Genomic DNA, 26,153 nt, shown 5'->3' with positions numbered 1-26,153 from the left:
ATTTGTCACCACTCACTACATGAATTATTGATCTAGTAGTCTGAAGGTCTTTGATATAGAATATAACAATATTATGAATCCAAAACATATATAATGTGGTATATTATGTTGCTTATAAAATATTTTGTGAAATTCGATATCTATAAAACTGCATCCACAATAGGTTATCTAATACTAACATTTTACCACAAGTGTATTGAATATATTTTGGATTTTGAATCATTTTCATCATGACTAAACTTGACAACTTCATGAACATTTTATTGGAAAATCGAAGAAATTAATTGAGCTTATTTATTTCTTAATGGAATGGATCATGAAATTCTTACCATAAAGTGAGTTGCAATTATTTGTTTTGATATTGTTTGACATGCGTCTATGTCTTTCTTGTCATTTTGATTTATTTATATTACTTTTTATACATATTTATTTTGTACCATAATATTTCACCTGTTAATTTCAAGGAATGTAAATATATTTGTAAGCTTCTTTGTAAAGTGGATGTAAACAAAATACAAATATAAGTGTATTGCAATTAAACACATTTGAAAATATAACCCGGAGATTTCAATACCATAAATACAGAAGGTAGTCAATAAGGACTGTCATCTGCTGTTTGTCCGTTCCAGTTCTACAGTGAATTTCTTTGTTTGTCGGTTTATGGTGACACAATCAACATAAGCGAAACATACATGATCCATGTGATAAGAAATATAACATTACATTGCCAATTTCGTGTTAATAATGTCATATCGATTATTCACTATAAAAAAACAATAGAATATAATGGATTATCGTGCCGTTCCTCTTCCGGAAAAAAATTATTCTTTAATATTTTGATTATTTTGAAACCTTGAAACTTTGGAATCAATAATATGAATTATTGATCATATACTATCAAATTGCAATTTGATCTACCTAAATTGATTGGATTTTAATGTTTGAAAATAAGTTACCTACACATCTGATTTCATTGTAATCAATATTGCAATTTAAACCAAGTGTACAATTATCTTGTGAATTGGAAAAAGTAAGTGTTGGTACTTAAAACCCAATTTCCGTTGGTGACAATAAATTATGGATTATTTCGAATATAAGTCTTACAAATTTCTTTTCCCCTTTAATCATTCGCACTTAAAAGGTAAATAATGTAAATTATATAAAACATACAAACATAGAGTAAATATTTTGGCTTGAAAGAAAAAGTTTCAAATGACATAAAGGTCGACAACTAAATTTTGGGGAGCATTAACAAAATACCGTGGTTGAATTTAGAAATTTCTAAAGGTAATAAAATGTTGTATTCAATTTTTTTTTTAACTCGTTGTTTTCTCTTTCTTTATCATGTCAACTCAACATTAATACATTTATTAAAATGAAACCTGTACAAATAAAAGAACAGAGTTCCAATGTCCACCGCGTGTCATATATTGTAGGAATATGGCCGTTGTTTTCTAATATTTCGTTTCAATTGTCGTTTGTTTTAGTTGCACTTCCAGTCTTTCTGTTGTTAAGTTGTTTTCCTCTTATAGTTGATGTGGTTCACTCGGATTTAGTTTTGTAACCCGGATTTGTTTTCTCTCAATCGATTTACTTTTGAACAGCGGTATACTTCTGTTGCCTTCATTTATTTATCCAGAGGAAATAACTAAAAAAAAATAACTGATTGCTGTTGTTGTTTTTTAAAACAGTTTTCATAAATAAAAAAGCGTGCGCAGGGGACTTTTTTTTTTATTATAGACTCATATAAATATTTTGAACAGATCTTCATGGAAGTAGGCTATACGTTTTATAAAAAGAATTGAACGCTAATAAGGCCATTTTACATCAATCTAATACTTGCTTGTGCCATAACTCTTTTAAAAGAAGTCGACCGTCCGCTGCTATGGTATTTACTCCAGCCTGAAAGATAGTACATGGTTGTCCACTATATTTCTAACGCCAGATCGATACTTTGACTTGTTCAATGATAAATAAAATGGTGTTTTTTTTAAAGATAAATGTTAGATACCAAACTAATCATTTTTGCTATATACATATGTACTTTCATGGATCTGCATTTCGCTATAAAACCAGGTTTAATCTACCATTTTCTACATTTGAAAATGCCTGTACCAAGTCAGTAATGTGACAGTTCTTGTCCATTCGTTTTTTTATGTGTTTTGTCATTTGATTTTGCCATGTGAATAGGGACTTTCCGATTTGATTTTCCTATGAGTTCAGTATTTTTGTGATTTTACTTTTTTCCGTCGACTCCTGTATCTTGGCATTGCACAATGTCATGTCATAGTTTTCTCGTATGAGTTGTATTACGTTTGTTATTTCGGGTCCTTTTTACTATTTTGCTAAGCATTGCTTCGACATGGGATAGTAGAAATATGGAAACACAACTTATTTCTCTTGAACCCTGACCTCTTAAAAATATTACTTAACGCACCGCTGTTATCTGCAATCATCCTTGTTCTTCTTTTTGTGACGAATTGACCAATAAAGTAAGCCTTTGTCAAAAGGAAAATATCCTTTTTTTTTTATAATTTGTGAAAGTTATAGAAATAGGAAGATGTTGTTTGATTTCTAAGGAGAAAACTGTCCCAAGAAACCAAAGAACGAGAATTTAGATAACTATAAATCACCATAAGGTGCTAGAGATAATGTGTTAGAAATGTATATATTTCTAAGTGATTTCCAAAGAAAATTATTTATAAGTTAAATAACAAAACATAAGACGTACGGCATGGAAAAAGGAAAAACAGTAAAATAAAGAAAAAGTTGATTTGGATATTTGGTTGAAAAAAATATGCTTGATCTAAAACCCATTCTGAACGTAAAACAGGCGTTTTACAAAACGGCAAAGGTTCAATGAATTTGCTGTTTAGTGTAGGTTCTAGTGCAGAAAACACAAGTGGACAGTTGGGGTGGTTTTAATCAGACTGGTTCTAGTTGAGCTTTACGTTATATTCTTCTACATGTTTATCCCCTCATAAAAAAACTACTGCTTGGGTAAATTTTAAGTGTTAGGGATCGCCCATTTGATTTTTTTAGGGAAACGGGAGGGTGTAAGAGGATTTCGAAAATAAAGAAACTGGGCTAGTAATAGCTGGAAATTGTTATTGGATAGAAAATTATTATTATGCATCACAAAATGCAGAATATATTTGTGTACATAAATTATTTATTATAAATTAGTAAATATAGAGGAAAATTAATAGTCTATTCGTAAAAAAATATACCATGCCCTTCCTACCTCTCATTGGTTAAATATCTAGCATTAAGGATCAATTCGTGACGAATTCAATCTTAATTCAAACCCGCGTGAATTATTTCTTGAATAGTTTATGTTTCTTATAAAATATTCATCTGTATGGAAATAATTTCTTACTTTAAAATAATAAGCAGTATTTCAAGCATTTGAAATTCTTTTGTTCATATTAGTTCGGATATGACAATGTACTCATTCAATGTTTATCCTTTCCATCACACGTTGTTATAGCTTAAATAGACATTACCTTAACAAAAAAGAATCATTATTCCTGATCAGTGCGTTTCAGATGATTAATATTCTAGGAGTCTTTGAAATAACATTTTTCAGACTTCATTTTACAGATTACAGTATTGGTATTTTATCAAATAGATGGAAAAGATTTTTAAAAAGTTTAAATGAAATATATATATTAATGAAGGAGTTATATTTATATAAAATGTTATATGTGTAGTGTAGTTTTGTTTTGGAATTGTTTGCATGTTACCCAGCACTGTAAACATTGTCAATTGACTAATGATAATTAAGACATACATCCATTGATTTGCCGTTGTGCTTTGGTCAAGACATTATCTTTTGGGACACCAGGACAGCAAAATGTACGATGACATGATTATGTTTTCTATTATCTATTATAGTATTGTGTGTGAAAATAACGATAAAAGATAGAGACAGTCGATTTTAAGAAATCCAACTGTATAAATTGTTGCGGAATTCATGTTATTCATCTGAAATCACAATTCTTGATCTGGAATGCATAGTTTTATAATTAGTTTATGTTTGTTTATATCAGAGTGATGTTTTATTGAAAAGATTGAAAATAATATTGACCATTATTCATCCGAGGTAATATGGACAAAGCACCTTTAAATGCCGGAAAAAGTAAGTATCACGTGAAAACAAATATAAGAAAAAGTAAATCACTTAAAAAACAAATGTATGTATGTACTTGACAGCAATATATTGCCAATATATTAGAATGAAGTTTGTATACTCTACATACATTTAAAATTTCTAAAGATATTTGCAATGCAGCACTCCTTTTTCCGAAAATAAGAAAATAAATCATTTTGCTCTTTTAACTGATAAAACAATTTGAGTTTTAAGAACAGACTAGTATTTCTCCAATTATCATTTCAAACATTTTAACTATAAAACCAGGTTTAATCCACCATTTTCTACTGACGAAAAAAAAAATCCCAAAAATAATAAACTCTGAGGAAAATTCAAAACAGAAAGTCCCGAATCAAATAATAAGACACGTAAAACGAATGGACAAAAACTTTCTATATATAGAATATGATAGTTTTTTCCATTCGTTTGAAACTTTTGAGCTTTTGATTTGTTTTTCTTTTGATAACATACCTTCCGTTTTTGCTATTTAACTTTTAGTTAAGTTTTTGCCCAAGATGATAAGGTGATTACTTTAGTATGATCACATTTTCGACACCCTGTTTTGGAAAAGATCATAGAAGTTTTACTTACAGCTTTTATAAAAGATTAATTATTTAACATATTTAAGATCTTTACAAAACATTTGTCTGCCACTTATCCGTATTTACATTTTTCACCTTATTTTCTTGAAAGATTCACACTCTCAACTTCCTGCATGTAATAATTTTTTTTTATAAAGCATGAAAAGTAATCTTACTTCGAGATTTTATCCTTAAATTTAAGATATGAGTCACAATCTTATCAAATTGGATATTTTGCTACAAGATGTATTATATAAAATTGCTATTGGAGTGGTTCCACGATGGGTGAATTTCGCTTTTTATCATATATTAAGTTAAAATAGTTAACCAATTTCGTATGTAAATATCGTTTTGACACCGAGTGCCATAGCTAATGGTAGAACAAATTGAGTTACTAGTACATATAAAGTTAATTTAGAAGTTGTTTACGCTTTTAATTAAATAAGAGAAATGTCATAAGTGATACAATATTTGATTTACTGATGTTTGTTTGATTATTATAATAAGCTGAATTATAGTTCCAATAACCTTACACCTCTTCTCCATATGGAAGGCTTTATAAATATGTAGAAAAATTAGTTTCCTTACAGAATTATTTCGAAAAGATATTTCTACAATATATTGTCTTCGTTTATCTTTGTACTTTTACTGGACTTTTCATATTCTGATATAAATAAGAATGAAAGATGTGTTTTGTAATTAAAATGTGATGGAGATCAAGTAAAATAACAAAATACTGAACTCCGTGGGAAATTCAAAACGGAAAGTATCTAATCAAATGGCAAAATCAAAAGCCCAAACACATTAAACGATGGATAACAGTTGTCACATTTCTGGCAATCTTTAATGTAGCAAATGGTTGATTAAATCTAGTTTTATGCTTAGGTCAACCTCTCACTTGTATGACAGTCGCATAAAATTCCATTATATAGACATGGATGTGTGAACAAAACGAACAGACATAAAAGGTACATATGTCAAAATAAGGGTACGGCAGTCAAAATTGTGTTAAAATCTCCTATAAAGACAAACAAATATGTCTTCGTATTCTACAATGTAGCAGATATGCTAATTTCCGTAAAACCTACATGAAAAAAAATATAATACGTCTAACTATAAGTGCATTTCGTTCTAACACAAACGATACAAACGGCTAAGCGCGCACATGTTTTGATCATTTATTTCTAACATACGATTGCCAAGTTTACATTAACTTTGACAAACTATGCATTCGCTAAAAATGCGTCTACAGTTTGTCGTTCATCGTTTGTTAGTACAAACGCTACATTTGTTTCTAGCTTCAGCCTGATTAAACGATGTATTTGTTTCAACTTTTGTAATAAGTCTGTTTACCAACAACATGTGCATGCATTATTGAAAGTTTAGACTGGTCATTAAACACTTATTAAAACCTACATTTCTTTCTACTTTTGTAGCGTTCAGCAAACGAAAACAAACGGCAAACAACTTTTATACAAAATTTTGGTTAGAAAGAAATGCACCCATATGATTCACTTGCAAGTAAAATAGTTAGTGAGTGTTGAAAACACAAAACTAAATTGTAACCATTTTCAAATTAATCTGGATAATTGCTCATATTGTTTTACACATCATTAACGAAAATTTGTGAATGTTTTATTTTACACATCATTAACGAAAATTTGTGAATGATTTTTTATATCGATGTGTTTACTCCAACCACCTTCATCCTAATTGCAAAGTAAACGAAAGTCAGACTACAACCAACAAATATACAAATTTGCACAGCATTCAATTCAGTCAAAATATGTGTGTAACGCCACTGTCCAAGCAAGGGGAAATAAGCGATCACAAACAGTTTTAAAAATTTCATCCAATATACATGGCTTATAATTAAGTACGTCACACGCACCAAATTCATTATTGAAAGTAAAAATACGAGTCGGAAGAATAAATTACTTTTAAATGTAAAATTGAATACAATCTAGCATGTGGCTGTCGTGATAATTTAGTGACAGTAACTACTGTCTCTGTGATAAACCTCCAATAAATCAATCAGCAGAAGGTATTTCGGAAACATAATTTTTCATAGAATTCTCACGTTTCATCTTTCCGGAACACCATGATCCGGAATCTATAATCTTTTGCATTAAATCAAGACTCACTTAATGATAAGCCTACAGTCTGTTGGAAAGCTTAAATAAATGGATCAAATCTTCATTTATGAAGTTATATGGAGAAAACAACTCAAAATGCTGCAACTGCAGGTAAGAAATAAGTTTGAAGTGTATAATTTTTTATTTTTATTCTGTATTTTAACTTTTTTTGTAATTACTTTGGTAAGTGAGTAACAGTATACTGTAATTAGGTTTTCAAAACATTATCAACAGCGTGCGTCGCGCTAGTGCATGTGCATCTTGTATGCTTTTTGGTTAAAGCAGCCAAATGACCAGATGACATCTAATAATATATGTACTTGAACTCCAAATATTTCCACTGTAATGTGTCCACTATACAATATATAGTTAGATAGAAATTACATTCGCATGAAACACACACATGCAATAGTATAAAGACAATTTTTCTAGGATGGTTTGATTTCATGTCATGGATAAAACGAAGTAAAATTATGTAAATCTTCTTTTCATCCAAGTGGGGGGTCCGAATCAGTCTTCCTGGAAGCTCTCTAGTTTCAAGTTTTCAGCTGTGACATTCCATATTCAATGACTGATCGCATGCACTCAGTCTCCAACTGATGTCATACCATGGGTTGCGTGCATGCGGACACAAATATGTTCGAACTTTTATCTGAAAATATGAACAAGCTATATTTGTTTAGCTTAATTTGACAAAATAGAACCATCTGTAATAGCCAATGTGAATTTTATTCAATATACCGTTTTTGAAAATGTTTAAAACCAAATAACAAACTTTATGTGTACTAGTATTCAAATTCAAGTCTTGGTTTATGCGTTGCATTTTGAAAAAAAGCATTAAAAAAACACATATATCTACACTTAAGAAATATGAAAGATTGTCCAGGTTGATATAATATTAACCTACTGCTACAAATTATCTTGTGTTTCTTTATTATGAATGTATGCTCTAAATAATAGAAACATATCCAAACACATCAGATTCTATTGTAATTTAAACATTACTGAGCAGTCATTCAGTATGTAAATAGCTAAATTAGTTATTTTCGAGAAACGTACAAACTTAAATTTCAACTGTCTGTGTTTTTCTGGAACATCCCAATTTCCATTATGATTATGCAGCTTTTTCAAACCTTGACGGACACCAAGCGAATCGACGGGGGTGTCGAGATCTGAATTGTAAATCTATAAATTATGACACATTGTCGTCCATTCGTTTGATGTGTTTTGTCATTCGATTTTGCCATGTGATTAGGGACTTTCCGATTTAATTTTCCTCGCAGTTGTGATTTTACTTTTTAACAATTGTGAACGTTCCATTTTATATAGCAACATATAGTAGGTATTATACTGCATACCCAATAGTAAATATATACACTGAAAATATAAATAGTAAATATGGTATTTCTATTAGAATTTGATTTATCTTGATAGAAGCTTTTTTTTAATGTCAATTGATAATACGGTCTTTAATCATAAAGTAGAAAATTGAAAAATCACCTTTAGAATTATGACGTCACCGAACTACTTCATCCCAATTTTTGTTTTTAAGGTTGTACCTAACACTACAGGGAGATAACTCTGTAAAATCAGCTAAACGTTTTAATTACGTTGTGTTGTTTAGGGAATATCAAGCTTCTCGATGATCAAAATAAGTGCTTGTCAAACTGCTATATAACCAGTGTAATTTTTCTGATAAAACGGTTGATTCAAATTTTTTGAAATTTTTATATTTTTGTCAAAGGGTCAAAGTAAATACTTCGTCAAAGTTTTATGAAAATTAAACGAGCCAAATTAATTTTAGTTAAGGTGTTGGGTACCACCTTAATTTGTAATTGCATGGTTATACGAAATGTGCCACTAATTGGGAATATCTAAAGATCCCATATCACGAATTCCTTACAAGTGTTTGATTGGATATTTTTTTACAACTTAGTTTTCTTTGAACACTCGGACACATACCATGCGTGTAACAAGAGGAAAACAAGCCCTATCTTAAGTTTTAGTTTTCTATAGAGGTTTTTTTAGTCTTTCGCTGCTTGTCCCTTTGGGATTCTTTTTCCTTGCCGACTATTTTTCTATTAATATTTTATTGACACCCCACCCACCATTCAATTTCCCCCTCCCCTTGGTATATTGTTTTGAACATCATTGACATTATATCTGATATTTGGATAGATTTAACATCGTTGCATGTGTAAAGTTGGAACTTGAACATGTTTGCAGATAAACTAAGTTTCGCTATAGAGACAAGTTGGAACTTGAACATGTATGCAGACAAACTAGGTTTCGCATGAGAGACATGTATTTTTGTCGGCTGAAAGAAAAAAATCAACGCATATCAAGGGAAAGAAAAAAGGATTACGTTTTGTTTGATATAATCACAATTATCAGTTAAAGAATTATTTGAATGGTATGATAAAACGGTGTTAATTTAAGTCGTGACTTTGGCTAAGGATTCATGGTTATTTGATAATGTACGTACTGGTTTGTTATTTTTTGTGAGTTAACAGGGTGCATCTCCTTCATTTTCATATCCAATTCCACCAGTGACTAACTATCATATTAAATTGAATTAATCATTAATCCCTAAAATTTAAATAAAAATATCAAAGAAAACGTAAGGCTCAAGATATTGATTTGAATTGCAAGATATTTGTCTAGAGTGAAAGTTGTCACGCTTAAACTAAAGGTAGACACTTTATTATATGTTCTAAGTATTTAGTTTTCGCATTATAATCAATATCAACCAAGTTTATTCGCGTCTTAAAATCTCAGAGAACAAAAGACTAACAGCAATTAATTTTGAAATGCAGCTGTGTTATGATATGTAGCAATCTCTTGATTAAAGGGAAAACCATTTTAAAGTTGATTATCAAGTTTAAACATTCATTCATCTTTGACGATAAATCATTTATGGACTTGCTTTTAAAATAATCTGAGCTATTTCATGTCTAAAAACAAATGACAAAATATATTCGAAGTATGAAGCCATTAGTTTGTTTATGATACTTTATTCGTTCGAATAAAATCGCTTCATCTTACATGTCTATCTCGCTCTCAATTGTGTCATTGTACGTACCGTAACCCTTCCCCCCCCCCCCCCACACACACACACACCACCACCACCACCACCACCACACACACTGTCCCAAGTCAAGAACATGTTGTTCAGTGATTGTCGTTGGTTCATGTCTGTCATTCTTGTTTTTCATAGATTGTTTTGTAAAAAGTGGCTGTTACTTTTCTCATTTGAATTGTTTCATATTTGTCAAGTTAGGGCCTTTTATAACGAAATGACAATTTATTTGTTTGTCATTATATTTTAAGAAAGAAAACTGTAATTAACCATTCTGATTGGTTTATATGTATTACGTCTTTTTTAGTGCTCTTGCTTTCTATCTCTAACACAATGCAAAACACATGATAACAAATAAGACTTTAATTAAAACCTTATTTGCTATTATCGACTAAAAAGTCCATGCAATTACATTTAAAGATATTCAAGCAATAAATCTGAACGGAAATAGTATTGTCAATAATAATGTAAAGATAAATTGTTTTTGAAGATCTCTTGGTAAATTATCTGAGGTGGAATTGATCTAAAATATTCATTGGTATGAACAAAAGGCGATATAAAAAGACATAAAATTATTCACCAAAGACACCAGGTTTATTATTTAGTACATCGACGCGCGTATCGTTTTTAAAGTACTCATAAAGTTCTCCAGGTTCAAGATTCAATATTTTATTAAAGTCTCACCACATACAATCGCCAACTTAATATCTTTTGAAAGTCTATCCCTCTTGTTTTACTCATATTACTACGATAAGAATATAAAACATAGCACTTTGCATAATTCAATTGGAGTCAAATTAACTGTCATTAAAAGTCAATACGGAAAAAAACATGGGTCACCCTTTCAGATGAAACAAGAAGTATTCAATCAATTCTGAGGTGTTTTTTTTTTTTTTTTTTTTATCTTAAAAGTATTTTGTTTGTTTAGAAAAAAAGTGTTACAGTATTCTTTTATTGTCTTTAGGAATATGACTTTTACTGTTTAATGTATTTTTGGTGATATCCATTTGACGTGGCTCGGTACTTGTACATCCCGCTATTGTGCTATGACATGTTTTTGTATTCTTGTCTTTCATTTTTGTTTATGTGATATATCTATATGCCCTTTTGTGCTTCTTTGTTACATATTGATAGTTTGTTTTTGTAATGATTAAGATTATGACACAATGTTGACTGTTGTACTCCTTTTTACCATTTTTACCTATTATGCCTGCTTGTTTTGTTCAAACATCGTGCGACTGTCATACAAGTGAGAGGTTTAGATAGCTGTAAAACCAGGTTTAATCCATTGTTTTCTTTTTGAAAATCCCTTTACAAGTCAGGAATGAATATGGCAGGTGTTATCCATTCGTTTTATATGTTTGGGCTTTTTACATTGCCGTTTGATTTTTACTTTTTACTTTCCGTTTTGAATTTTCCTCGGACTTCGGTATATTTGTGGTTTTACTTTTCACAAACAAAATTTGAATCAGTACACATTCATAGGATAAAGTTGGTTGAAAAACAACTAAAAATTCGTTTTAATAACTGAGGATTAATACAAAGTTTTTGTAAAAAGTAAAATAACAAAAATATCGATCTCTAAGGAAAATTCAAAAGTTAGCAGAAGCTAAGAGTGGATGTCTTTCATATACAAACGATGCAAACGGCTTAGCGCGCTCATGTTTTAATCATGTATTTCTTACATACGTTTGCAAAGTTAACATTAACTTTGACAAACTATGCACTCGCTAAAAATGCGTCTACAGTTTGTCATTCATCGTTTGTGTTAGTACAAACGCTACATGTGTGTCTAACTTCAACCTTGAATTTAGTAAAAGTATAAGAAAACATTGAAACAATCTGCAAAAAGACAAACAGTGCAGTGAAATTTTCGCCCTAGTGCCTATCATATCGTATAAATGTAACAAAAAAACATAAAAGATTTACTTGCTAAATCAAGGCAATAGTTGTTAGACTTTGGAAAAAGGATCCATGCTTTAACAGTATGAGCAACAACAAAAAACACGAAACACTGTCAGTAATAATCTTAGTTAGAGGCAACACACTTTCATACATATGAAATAGAAAAAAATGGTGTAAAGTCTTGAGATGTATTTCTATGTTGGTTGAAGGAACCGAATTTAATTATAACCGTGTAATGTGCATGTATTATTGAAAATTCAAACAGGGTCAGTTTTTACTTTTGTAGCGTTTAGCAAAGTTAACGATAACAAACGCCACACAACGTTTACAAAATTTAGGTTATAGAACTGCTAGGTTGGTCCCCTCCGTAAAACATTCAGTATGCCTTCGGAATATACAAATATTAATATTGTCAAGAATTTCAAAAACGGCCGGGAAACAGACTATAGAAATGCACACGATACATGTAAAAAAATCAAACGTCTACACTATCGGGATTTTTGACGCTGCTCTCCTCTCTTAAAACTGATCAAAACTGAAAAGTTTTATCAATCTTTCCGTGAATAGATCAGACAATTGTTATCTAAACATTTTATATTCTTTTAATTTTGTTTAATTTAATGTTTAAGACAGATATATTCGATTTCAAGAACGATGGAACATCAACTTAAATAATCTTCTATAACAATTTATTGCTGAGGATAATGAATGTTCCCTTCAGATTAACATTTGATCTTTTTCCCAATCATTTGGCCAAAGCTCATTTCTTAATGAAACAGGAAAAGAACTTTAAAGAATTATGTAACCCATGAAAAATTGCATCTGTCAGATAAAATCTAACATTTAATTTTCTTTTTTATTTCCAATCATTCACTTTTTACTTAATTTCTCATTTCTTAGTAAAACAGTAAATGAACGTTCAAGAATTACGTAACCCATGAAAAATTGCCTCTATCGGATAAAACAGATAAAATCCGATAATGGTATATTTCTATTGATGTTAAAATTACTCGGTTTGTTAAGATTCGTCTCCAAGGAAGTTACCTGTTGTCTCTTTCAATTATTAGCTGTAAAAATCCAAAGTCTTATTTGTCTATTGAGAAAATTCTATGATAATCAATATCTTTATCAATTACATTGTATATAATAACTACACGAATATAGATTTCCATTTTATAAACCACACGGTTACATAAACTGATATGATTCTTACAAGCTATGCTTTATATAAGGATTTTTCATCTAGTTTTCGTAAATTGTTAGGTCATTTCTTTCTTTTCTGTCTCCCCCCCCCCCCCCCCCACACCCCACCCCCATTATTCTCTATTCTTCATAATTTAATTCCCTCACAATTCTCTATTCATTATATCCTGTATATTTTAGTACAAACTTATTCTCTATTCATTATATTTCAACACCCTTCTTTTCTCTTGTCGAGATTTTTTAAGCCACTTTTAGTCTATATTTCTAATCCTACCCGGTCCATTATTCTCCATTCTGTAAGGCCACTATAGCCAGACTATTTGCTGGGTATTAAAATTAAGATTCAAGTCGGTATAAAGTTTAAACAATTTAATAAACGATCCAACAAGAATATAAACGATGTTACAATATTGAGTCCGGTGTTGACGGTTTAAGAACCTATCCAAAAACTGAATATAAATTATTTTTTTTAAGAAGAATATAAAACAGAATAATTTAGAAATACATGTAACAACGGATTAGGCAATTATTGTCCATTTTTCAGATAATCTGCTAAAACTGTCTTTGACACGTAGATACGAAGTCCATTATCGGATTAGTAGTAACATACATTTTAAACCAAAGATAATTGTGTGGGAATATTTGAGCTAGGAATGACAATTGAAATATATAATAATTAAAGTCAGAAAGATGATAGTACAAATAATTAGCATGCTTTTCGTCCGGTCATACCACACTAAAAAATACTTTGGTTTGTCCCAACTTATCCAGAGACAGAGACAGTGGGTACGTAGGTAGGCCTTTTTTTTCTTAGCAAAGAGAAATTGAAGCGTCAGATATTTTTTTTTAGTCCTAATGCCTATCTGATTAAAAAAAAGAATCTACATCTATGATTTTGAGGAAGGAGTTATTTTCTGGGTAGGTAGTGTTAGGGCAAACATACGTTTTATTTTCTATGGACAAAACTCCATCCAGACCTTTTATACAGTTAGTCTGTGTCATGACACAATAACTAAAAAGTTTTCATTAGGAAGTAGATACTAGTAAGTTAAATGACAATCCTTTGTTTTTCATATCGATAGCCAAAACAAGACGTTTCCTTACATGAACAAATGTTGATGTCTGAGAATGAGTCGTTTTCTATTTTTGAATTCTTTTTCGTGCTTCGTTCTATATTACGAAATACTAGGTATGTTTACTCGAAAAAAATCTGTCTCAAAATGTTTTTAAACTGCCTTTTTTTTTTTGCTAATGTAATGAATAAATTCGGACGCATAGAATTTATTTAACGTGTTGTTTTTTTAACACATTTATTACCAAGACATCTAAGACAATATTCCACTACTAACCTGCTTTAATGTTTTTGGATTACATACTTAATGTCTTTCTCAATTTCTTATTAAAATATTTTATGTTTGTAATTTTTCAGGTAAGATGCACGACCTTCCGCCAGATAAGGCCCTTTTATATTGGATACCGTCCGGTTTAGTTGCCATTGGTATGCTTATCACCCTCCTTTGCTCATTCTGGAAATTCCATAAAAGAAAATTGTTCATACGACAGCTACAACAAGAGTACATGGAAGTAAACCTAGCAATTAAAAGACCTAGAATTGGTGCTATACGATGCAATACACATGGTGCAAGATGGGAAGATTTAATGGCGTCATTAAGTTCTTCCAATTTTCCAAATATTGGGCCTTATTTTAGACATATCAACCAAGTAAAAACATTAAACCCGTGTGGTATGTATTTTAATTACACACAGTTTGTTTATCTAAATTCTTATCAATTAACGATATACTACTTTGCGGCAATAAAAATCACTGCCTGTCTTTATCCAATGTATGATTTCATATACCATTCCAGTTTGTTTCTTCTGCTTTGATTTTTCTTTTTGAATTTATTGTGTTTTTATATTTATTTACTTTTTTGGTTCTATTTTAGAGGGAGGGGTTGTTTGTTTGTTTGTTTGTTTATTTGTTTATGACCGAAAAATCTTCAATTTTGTACCAGAACCGATAGATTATATTTTTTTGGTTTTCGAAATGCAGAATAGTTCTTTTTTAAAGTTCATACTAGGTTATGCGAACTCTACGCTTTAACATTTCCTTAATGTTGTACAAAATTTGACCTTCTGTTAATGATGAATTATAATTTGTGGTTTGTACCATTTTGTTTTGAGTTATGACAATGTACTTTCTACGGACATTCTAACACCTTGCCCTCGTTATGTTTCACATGCTAAACAAAGGTTGCAATTTGCCTGAGGTACAGTTGACCTTGCTAGATTGTTTTAGTTGTTGTCTGGAACCGCAAGAAATTTTAAAACGCTATTAATTATTATCATTGTAATTGTATTTTTGTTTTGTCTAGTGTACTGTTGTAGAATTTGTTTTGAATTTATCTGTATAATTATTATATTTTTTTCTATTTCCTTTGTTTTGTTCCACTGATTGACATTAACAAGATGAATGGTCGAGTTTAAGATCTACTTAAACAAAATTATAGTACATATTTATGAGCATGTCCCAGGTAGTAACCTCTTTAACGATATGGTTCTGTCCTTTGTATGCCCCACCTATGGTTCTGTCCTTTTTATTCCCAACCTATGACAGTAGAGGGGCATTATTGTCTTCCGTCTGTCCTTCCGTTCGTCCGTTCGTTCGTTCGTTCGCTTTTCCGAAAAACTAAGGATTTTCTTATCCCAGGCATAGATTAGAGGTATAGGGGGAGGGTTGATATCTCACAAACATGTTTAACCCCGCCGCATTTTTGCGCCTGTCCCAAGTCAGGAGCCTCTTGCCTTTGTTAGTCTTGTATTATTTTAATTTTAGTTTCTTGTGTACAATTTGGAAATTAGTATGGCGTTCATTATCACTGGACTAGTATATATTTGTTTAGGGGCCAGCTGAAGGACGCCTCCGGGTGCGGGAATTTCTCGCTACATTGAAGACCTGTTGGTGACCCTCTGCTGTTGTTTTTTATTTGGTCGGGTTGTTGTCTCTTTGACACATTCCCCATTTCCATTCTTAATTTTATAGATACCTTAGCCGTATTTGGCACAACTTTTTGGAATTTTGGATCCTCAATGCTCTTCAACTTTGTATTTGTTTGGCTTTATAACTTTTTTGATATGAGCGTCACTGATGAGTCTTATGTATATAGACGAAACGTGCGTCTGATGTACTAAATTATAATCCTGGTACCTTTGATAACTATTAAAGTTTTTGGTCAAGGTAGTTTTTGATGAAACACTGAAGTCCAATCAACTTGAAACTTAGTACACATGCTCCCTATGATATGATCTTTATAATTTTAATCCGAAATTAGAGTTTTTGCCCCAATTTCACGGTCCACTGAATATAGAAAATAATAGTGCGAGTGGGGCATCCGTGTACTATGGACACAATCGCGTTGGGAATTGTATTAAGGTCAGATCTTTCATAGCACATGATAAATCAGATTCACAAATTGTGCAACCTCGTGGAGATATCAAACTTGTCACAATGTATAAACTATTGACCATTGGTATTGACCTCAATTGTTTTTATTGTTTGTGTATTTTCAAATAGCAAACAACAACAAAAAACAAATTGAATAATTAAGTGCGCAAAAAATATTTCTGTTTTGAAGCACGTCATTTATCATTTTTTTTTATTTCTTTTTGCTCAATTATTGGGTTTCTTTTTTCTAAGAATCAAAACGAAATTAAGAACCCAGTTGCAAACAGCTAATAATAAATGTCTCTTAGATTAACTTTATTAATTGGGTTGCAAGCAGCTAAATGTCACTTTTTTTAACTAAGTTAATTGGATTGCTGTCTCCTGCATATACAAAAACACCCCAGCTAAATATACATATGTCTCTGCTACCAGAAACAACTGCATGTATATAGTTTTGAGTTATGTCACTTTGTCCAACGAAAATAACATTTTTTTACTTAACTGATATCAAATAGGAAATCAATAAAGATACAATATGCGTTGGCTCAACCTTTATATACATCAAGAAAACTTCTTTTTGAGAGCTACTTACAATAACTCCAAACAAACAAAAATGACACAAGACATATGGGCATCAGTCAAAATGTTCAAATCGGAAAGCATGTCTATTTCCTCACATTTCATTTTATTCTCATCACTGTTTTTCGACAAAACAAAACAGCTCTGTGTAAGTGTTCATGATTTTTCTTTTTTGCCATTATGGAAATCCTGTATCAGAGATGACCAACGGTAGCCATAGTTTCGTCTTTCCTTCTCGTTGATGACCTTAATGGTTGCATTGTACCGACGTATTCTATTATCCCGATTTAGAGTAATTTCTCGCAATTTGATTGGCTGATATTGTCCTAATAAATTTCAGTACATTTTTTTATCACGTCAATGGGAATTATCTCCCTTATTTATTACGTCAATTGAAATTATCTCCCTTATACCATTGACCTAATAAAAAAAAATGAGTTGCTTTAATCATAATATTTTTTTATTTTTCATAGTTTTAGATTAAATATCTAAAATATATTTTGTTGATGTTGTTCTAAAATTTAATTTCAATATAATAATATGTAATATAACAAAATCAGGATAAATTCGTTACACAGTGTTCAATTGTCCTAACTTACTCATTCGAAACACCTCGGATCATATAGAGTTTTAGTTCGTTTCGCAATACTCACTCTTTAGGTTTTTTGTGTAGTGTTTTATAAACTTTTGTTTGTCTGCTTTTAAATGTGATTATCATTTTTTTGTCTTTCTTTTATTGACTAATTGCTGTCACCTTGTTATATTCTTCATCGTTTGTCTTTGAATTTCGAAAAAATTAACATAATAATTTCATTTTTACTATAGCTACATTATATGAAGAGAAGGAGGACCCACCAGACAGACACTTGTCAGATAAATATAAACATGGAGTATATGAGCACGAAATTAAAACTGGTATAAACGCTTATTATGAACAAACTGGTTATATTGAAACAGAAACAAAACATAGAGAGAAAAAGAAGAAGAAAAAGCGATCAAGATTTAATGTATATGGAGCCACATATCACAACAAAGACTCTAGTAATAGCATTGAAATTGCTACCGCTTCGTCGCCAAGACGACTTCCGGTGATAGAAAATCATTTATGGACAGATTATAAGAGAAACAGTCCACCATCCAACGAACGAAATATACCGTCCATTTATTATGCTCGTAGCTTTATTCATAGTAACGATAATGAAGTATTTTCCCCTCCACATAGTAAGTTTATATTTTATTAGAGAGTTCTTAGAAAGTGACCGGTACACACTATGATACGTATATTTGATACCTATAAATGCTGTGTAGTTGGAGTCCTGGGTCTTAAGCGTATTATCCGCCTCTTATTGAAACCATTTTTGCTACCCCCTTTGAATTGTCATTTCATATCAAATCATATTTATAAATGAAGACTGTCTAGCACAGTCATGTTGATAATTTCGTATTGGTAAGGTCTTTCTTTAACTGGCTCTTGTTAAGTTGATAACATCAACTCGTCTTAAAAACTAAACGAACATATACGTTCATAAAACTTACGAAGTCGTTTTGAAAATTTTATAATCCATTGTCCTACAATAACTTCATATTTAAACTCAATTTTCATTGAAAAGTTTGTGTTTTGGAGGACCAGTTTTACAAATCTATGTTTTAAACATATTTTTGTACTTATATATAATACATAAAGTCTTTAGTTGAAGTAAAACAATAAACTCGAACCTCAGAATCAGCAATATTTGATAAAAGTTATGTGGATAACTCTTCTAGCTACTGAAAATGCAATCGTAAATATATTGTAAAGTTCTATGCACGTGCAGACACCATTCAACACAGAGGATGATCCTTTTTGTCAAAATTCAAAAGTACATCATCGCAGTGATGCATTGAGTTTTTCCATCACGTTTCTCATTTGAAATTAATAAACTATTATTAATGAAAATTACGTGAATTAAAATAATTGAGATGTTTTAATTACATAACATACTACATGTATGTGGTTAACATGTATGTAAACGTGCAACCGCACTGCACTTTTATCGCCGACTCAAAATCTGACGGATACGACTAGATCTCGGTGTTAAATAAAACAAGATTTTTTCACGAAAGCGTCATGCGCACTGAAATCGGTTCCACACGTCTTCATCAACCGCAGTGTTGTGAAGTCTGTCTTTTTATGTTCTCTATGGAAGAATCGTAACCTCATTCAATACATGTTATACATTATATTAGACGTATAATAAATTGTCTAAGTGTGTTAAAACCAAAAGCCTTCAGATAATACAAAAAAAAAAATTACACGGAAATGCAGTTTAAGACAAACAAAATTAAGGGAGACGGATTCGGTGTTAATGATACAAACATTTTTCACTAAAGCGTCATGCGCACTGAAATCGGTTACACACGTCTCCATCCACCGCAGTGTTGTCGCAGTCAATACCACTTTCCTACGGGCTGTCCATATATAACGATAATGACCAGTTTCCTATAACTATTATGTTTATTTCATTGAGAAACCATGTTTTAAAAAGATTCCATTAATTCAAATTGTTGAAAGTAACCTCGAGATAATGTACGATTTCTATAGGAAAGAGTAAAGACCGGTCATAGTTTTAAATGACTATACGTCACTGCCATTCATTTGAGCGTATTTTTTCAGTATATAAAATACAAAATAAAGTTTTCTATAATTTTATAAGTAGCAAAACGGTCTTTATTAGAGGTGTCATACCACCAATTACTCCCTCAAAGTAGGCCTACTCGGACAAAAAATAGTGCATTTGATGGCATTGTTCACCTAAACTAACCAACAAATTTGCAGAAATGAAACTTTTGTTGAAAGAGAAATATATTTAGACCATTTTGAGCCAAATTTTAGCTGTCTAGGAGTTTGCATTTAAAATTGAGGATTAATGCGCTCCATGGTATACTAATTTAAGATTTCCAGAAAACCAGGGGTTATTTTTAGTGGTACCTCCTTTCGGGAGCTCTCTTCTTTCTTATATGATTTTGAATGTATGTTGAAAATTGACATGTAGAAAGGTGACACCTGTACAATTCAGGATATACCTAGTTTCTATGAAGTTAAACTTAAGGTTTATGTACCCTTCTGTAGCCATTTTTGTACGAACTTTTCAAACTTCAATTGTATCAAAACTACAGATATTATGAATAATAGAGATAGGCCATTTTGTACATATTCCAAGGGGAAACTTGATGCAAAGCATTATTTTTTACTGTTCCATTGCATTTAATAGAAAAAGAGGACTTTGTGGCAAATAAATCAAGATTTTTATAGAAAATCCACAGCCTTTATCCTTGTACTCTCATATTTGGCAATTTGATGACTGGTAGATATAGGATTATTGCATGCAGTGCTAGCATTGATTTCCTTAAAACAAGTTTATAAATGGAGTTATTGGTTAAGACAAGTATAAATATGGCCAAAATCAAGTACACCTTTTAGGGTGCGCTCGACTTTAGTGACTCAGCACGAGGTGTTTTGGAATTTACAGGTTACTTAGAACTTTTTGTAAAAAATAAACACTAGCACATCATAGAAAATCAAGTGAGTAATTTATGTTTCAAATTTTATAACAAAAATCTCTTTATTAAAGGCTGTGGAATTTCTATTAAAATCTTGATTTATTTGCCACAAAGTCCTCTTTTTCTATCAAATGCAATGAAACAGTAAAAAATAATGCTTTGCATCAAGTTTCCCCTTGGAACATGTACTAAATGGCCTATCTCTATTATTTATTATATCTGTAGTTTTGATACAATTGAGGTTTGAAAAATTCGTACAAAAATGGCTACAAGTAGGGTACATAATCCGTAAGGTAAAATACTTAGAAAGCTGTGAAAATTGTAAAATTTGGTAGAACATATAGGGACTTTTAATTGGTGGCATGACACCTTAGAGGTGTTTACATTACCAGACGTGATTTCCATTTATCCAGGGGCGGATCCAGAATTTTGGAAAGGCGGGGCGTAGTTAATTATAAATTTGCCGAGCGGAGCGAGGCGAAATTTATTTTGGACCTTTTTTAGGCTAAAAAACATGAAAATAAGTGTACAATGAACTTTTCACACGGTTCCTAAAGTTGGGCATGTTACTTCATAGTTGCTGTAAAGTGTAAGGGTCGGACATTTTTGATGCCGTATTCTCCCCATTAAATGTCTATCATAAAATGATTGGATAGATCGAAAGCTATGTACTAATATATTTGATATGGGAGTTGTCAGTAAGAAATGGACATGGACAATTCTCGTTTGTTTAATTTGTATAACCTCACATTTTTTTTTTGGTTGTAAACAAGATATACGCCGGGCTATCGATGAAATTTACAATACGACAAACACGAGTTAAAAACAAACCATTTTTGTCCAAATGTTTGGTTGAAATGTTTCAGCCAACAAGGGAAGTGAGGGTTCCAAATTAACCAAAGTCTACGAATGAGTCTGAAAGGACAACGAATTAATGAATGACGGTCGACAAATGGAGACATAATGGTCACACCCAGCAGGCAGGTTGCAGCCGGGCCTTGAAAAAGTATTCAATATATCAGTTCGGCGAAACAAATATTCCGGTCAGATATGGGATTTACATGCAAACCCCGGCACCAAAAAATAACACCCGTTTATTATTCACCATGTTAATTTTATGCTAAATAATTATGTTTGAAATTTTTGTTTCTATAGCAAATGAATGGACAAACTTATTGTTTACAATCCAGATATATATACGACCAGAATTTTTTATTAAAGACAAAAATCTGGGTAAGATTTTTTCCCCTCAAACTTCTCAGACTCCCCGCTCAAATCAAATAGTCCGTACCTTAGACTTTAAATATATCTAGAGCTTACTGACTGGGGATCATTATTCAGCTATATGTTATCAATAGGCTGGGCGTTTGGGCTTAAACATGTTTTCGTAGATAAATAATATTGCTGTGGAACTTTCACGAGAGTGTACTAGAATATTACTTTCTGTTTGGTGGAATTGTGAAATAGAAGTCAATACGTTCTTGCTCAATCCTTTGTCGCTTTGAAGGTGTGACGTCATACTTGTCACCCTCAGCATAAGCAAGTGTTACTGTAATCTGAATTTCAAAAAGACTGAATGACGTTTTTTCGACGCACTGGTTAACTCCGCCGTTTTGAATCACATGACTTTGACATAACCAATAGTATATTACAGTAGCTACGAGCGAAAAATATCTTTATAAGTTAAGAATTGTCGCATAAAAACAAAATACACGGGAAATGGCAAATTTCACGAAGTCTTAGTCTGATTAATGATTTTTACAAATTTAAAAAAAAAAAAGTCCAAGCAAAGGGGGAGGCGTACGCCCTCTACGCCCCCCTCTGGATCCGCCACTGTTATCTAACTGTAAACTGTTAACACGCCTGAATCGCGATTGCGTTTTGTTACGGGACGTCACTCAAACAGAGAAACCACGCCCCACCGATCATTATCATGTAAAAGTCTGTTAACGACCGGTTTTCCGGTCCGTTTTGTTCTGTTAATGACCGATGGAATTTATTACTGAAGAATAAAGAATGTCATGTGGGCCATTTTTATCCATAAAGATATTAAGCTTATTTTTAACCGATATGAAATAATCGGAGATATTGTTTCGGAACAATTCATGACAAAGTCATACTTTAATTTGTTGAATTCTTCTTTATGTATGGTTTCACCCTTAAAATTTTATTTTATTTGTGTTCAAAAATAGAGAAAACCCCTGTTTTGACAATTCTCCTACACACACTTAACACAATGCTAACCAAAATAGTATTACTTTGATTGATGATCCTTATCTAAACTTCCATGTATGGCCTTCAACATGGAACAAGTAATCAAAACGCACACGGTCGTGTTACCTCCTTTTCCCATTTTATGGTCGGAATTCTTTGCAAATTTTATATTTCGATGACCTTACATTTATGCAATAATGCAAACACAAAAATAAAGTAAGTAATATCTTTTACAATGCCGACTATAAAGGGTAATAATTTAAACAGAGACCCCACCAAATAGTAAAATACGGACGCAATACATACCAAAGATACAAAGGATAACGGGAAGAACCAAATAAAATAAGACATTGCAACAGCCCACAACAACTGCTAGCAACCGATGGAAAGCAAAACATCAACTGTCAATATTTTTTCAGATAGACTAACTTGGAAGTATACGACGATCAAGAACAAAAAATGTTTTTTTTCTCGTTTTATGAAAATTAATTTGCATAAAATAATAAAAGTAGGCTTATTTCTTTTTATGATTAAAAGTTGGTGTTGCTTCTAATTAGCTTATCCGTGGTCTTTCTTCTGGAATTAAGCTAGTATGTTTGATCATATATTACTTTTATGGTTTGATCAATCTATATGGATTAAAAGTTTTTTTAGACTGAAATTTAAGAACAAATTTCTTTGTAGATAATGAACCCTTTGAACTTTTGCATTAGTCTATTTAAGTATAAGCATTTTAGATTATCAATAAAAAAAATCTTTGATATTTGCTGTACACACTATTTTTTTAAAAATCTTATTCTCTCATAGTTGTGGCCTGTTATTTTCATAGACCTATATTGTATAAGATAAAGATAAAGATAAAGATAAAGATATTTTATTTCCTAATCATAGGGCTCATAACAAGCATGTAATCACATAAAGTAAAAATAAAAAGCCTTTCTCTCCCACTCGCCTACACTCACACATACAACTATCGTTCTGATTAAGGATGATTGATTTTTAAAACAGTACAACATGTAAATGAAAAATAAAATACAGAAAAAAATACAGACACATATGTATTTTTTTTTATGAGGAGAGCATTGAGAGTCAGTTGCCTACATTATATATGTAAAACGAAGGATAACTCTTACTGCCCAGAATAGAAATAGAAAAAAAAACAATTCAAGTATAATGTGACAATGAACTGGTGAAGACTATAAATAAGTTTTATAAGTTTCAGTTAAGCAAATATTTAGTTTCTCAATGTGTAAAATGAGGATAACAATTCACATACTTTAAAGTTAAAATGAAGGCTATCGTTTGACATGAACCAAATAAGCAGATTACTATCGGATATTGTATAGCTGTTATATCTTTCTTGCAAAAAGATATATCCAATTATCACTACTTATGAAACCTACAAATTTCCCGCAAAGACCGTATTAACATGGCAGCGGTATAAATACTATTATATTTGATGCAGCATACATGATTTTGATCTTGCTCAGTAGTGGATTCAAGTATGGGGTACGTGGTGAGCGAGTGCGTATGCTCCCTTTTGATTGTCATATGTATCATTTGTTAACATAAATCGTTCAAAAATGTTTTGTTTTGGCACTTACGCCCTCTTTCCAAAATCCTGACCCATCCCTGTTACTAGCAATAAAATATTTACCGTTGATTATACACCGATTTAAAAAGGATATGTATCGAATTGTAGAGTTAGTATGATCTAGTATTAGTATATATAACTTGTAAATATTGTATTTTTCTGTGTTGTTTCAGAAGTAGAACGAACAGAGTCTAAACGTTCAGTTAAACAATCAAAACATTCAAAAAGAGAGAAGCCAAAGCAGGAAGAACGAGTTTTCTGGGTTTTGGCAGCTGATATACAACAGTCGGCCGTGTAAATGTATAGAACAGGATAGCTTAGCTTACTAGAAGTCTGGTGACATGGTTTTTTTTAAATTATATGAAGGGTATACCAACAGGCTAACAAAGTTATAAAGTAACATGTAGCTGTAAATTTTAGCATCTAATATAAAAAGTGGTATGCATGACTTCACGGACGCAAGGCATGCGGTGACGTTGTTGTCGTTTAATTTAATTTTCAGTTTTGTTTTAGTGTTGTTGGCTGCTACGTTTTATTTACATAATGTTTTCTACCCCAGTTATAGCTTCAAATACGGTATTTATTTATTTTTTACTCATCACTAAAAGCCACATGATGGTCAAACGTTGCTAATATCAACGTGATTTCGTTTTTTGTGAGTAATTGTCTCATTGAAAATCATACTACATCACCTTATTTTATATAAATGGCTTTATTACAGACTATGCCGCTTTGCTCATTGTTGGCGGCCGTACGTTGACCTATAGCTGTTAGTTTTTGTGCCATTTGTTCTCGTGTTGAGAGTTGTCTCAGTGGCAATCATACCACATCTTCTTTTTTTTATATTTAGCACACTTTCTAAATTGACCCAAGCGACGTTTTATCATCAATGTTCTTTGACTTCGCTATTGATTTTTAGCCTCACCGCTGAATAGTATTTAGACACAAGTTTCAAGTAACATGTAAAAAGCTGTCAGCTTTAAACGCTTCTTGTCCATACACAATGTTGAAAGCATTGCTCCATTTGTTGTTTACGTGTGAAATTCGGCCATTGATGTCACGGTTGAATTTAAAAGTAAAATACCTTCTTAGCATTTAATTTTCTATTTTATACCACATACATTATAGTGAAACTTCAGTTGCCTTATTTTTGCATGATTTTTTAAACTCCTTTAGAAGCCTTAATTTTAATATCTTAAGACTATGCTTAATGGACTTGTTATTCAGTAAAATATGGCCTTTATCAAACTTACTCCTTTGTGGTTTTTGAGCGTTTCGAATGAAGGTAAATCCAGAAAGTTTCTATCACTGTTTTATAATTGAGAGTTTTGGAAAAACGGGAGATAACCCGAATTATTATGAAATGCTTTTTAAACATTTACCAGAGATGTGTTGTGGGAAAATATTGAAATATCATTGTGATGAGAAAAACCGGCACCCAATTTCAAAGACCAGAATTAAGTATTAGAATATCTGCCAATTATTTCAAAATTCTAAGCACACAGTGTTTATGTTTCAAGTTTTTAATTCAAAAATTCTTTTTGCATATTTTGTTTATGAAAAACATGATTTTTGAAAATCAATTAATAGCGGATTTTATTTCGATTTTCTGAGTTGTATCAGTATTATTAGCGGCACAGCAATACTCTGTAAGCATTAAACTCATTGAGTAATTTTCATTTTGGTGCCGTGTATACAATTTCAGTATTTAGAGGAAAATGCATT

General features: G+C 31.4%; 1 protein-coding gene across 2 annotated transcripts; it reads left to right on the top strand.

Moving 5' to 3' along the window:
* Positions 1–207: 207 nt before the first annotated feature.
* LOC139512323 (uncharacterized) lies at positions 208–25,819 on the top strand. 2 transcript variants are annotated; one of them, XM_071299840.1, is made up of 4 exons: positions 208–335; positions 14,486–14,800; positions 17,906–18,301; positions 24,602–25,819. In XM_071299840.1, exons 2-4 carry the CDS (start codon positions 14,491–14,493, stop codon positions 24,724–24,726), a joined length of 831 nt encoding a protein of 276 aa, XP_071155941.1. In that variant the 5' UTR covers positions 208–335; positions 14,486–14,490; the 3' UTR covers positions 24,727–25,819. The 2 variants fall into 2 exon arrangements, with proteins under 2 accessions (XP_071155941.1, XP_071155939.1); XM_071299838.1 differs by lacking the exon at positions 208–335 and adding an exon at positions 3,709–4,141.
* The last annotated feature ends 334 nt before the right edge of the window (positions 25,820–26,153 follow it).

The sequence above is a fragment of the Mytilus edulis genome, chromosome 2 (assembly GCF_963676685.1).
Source record: "Mytilus edulis chromosome 2, xbMytEdul2.2, whole genome shotgun sequence".
NCBI classification, from domain to species: Eukaryota; Metazoa; Mollusca; class Bivalvia; order Mytilida; family Mytilidae; genus Mytilus; species Mytilus edulis.
This window is presented reverse-complemented; position numbering and strand designations above follow the sequence as displayed.

What these genes read in the sequence shown, in the direction of transcription:
- LOC139512323 (XM_071299838.1), top strand. Translation starts at nt 4,111, where the DNA reads ATGGACAAAGCACCTTTAAATGCCGGAAAAA. An exon ending in AAAAACATTAAACCCGTGTG is followed by an intron (nt 14,801 to 17,905) that starts GTATGTATTTTA and finishes TTTTTACTATAG; the next exon opens with CTACATTATATGAAGAGAAG. An exon ending in AGTATTTTCCCCTCCACATA is followed by an intron (nt 18,302 to 24,601) that starts GTAAGTTTATAT and finishes GTGTTGTTTCAG; the next exon opens with AAGTAGAACGAACAGAGTCT.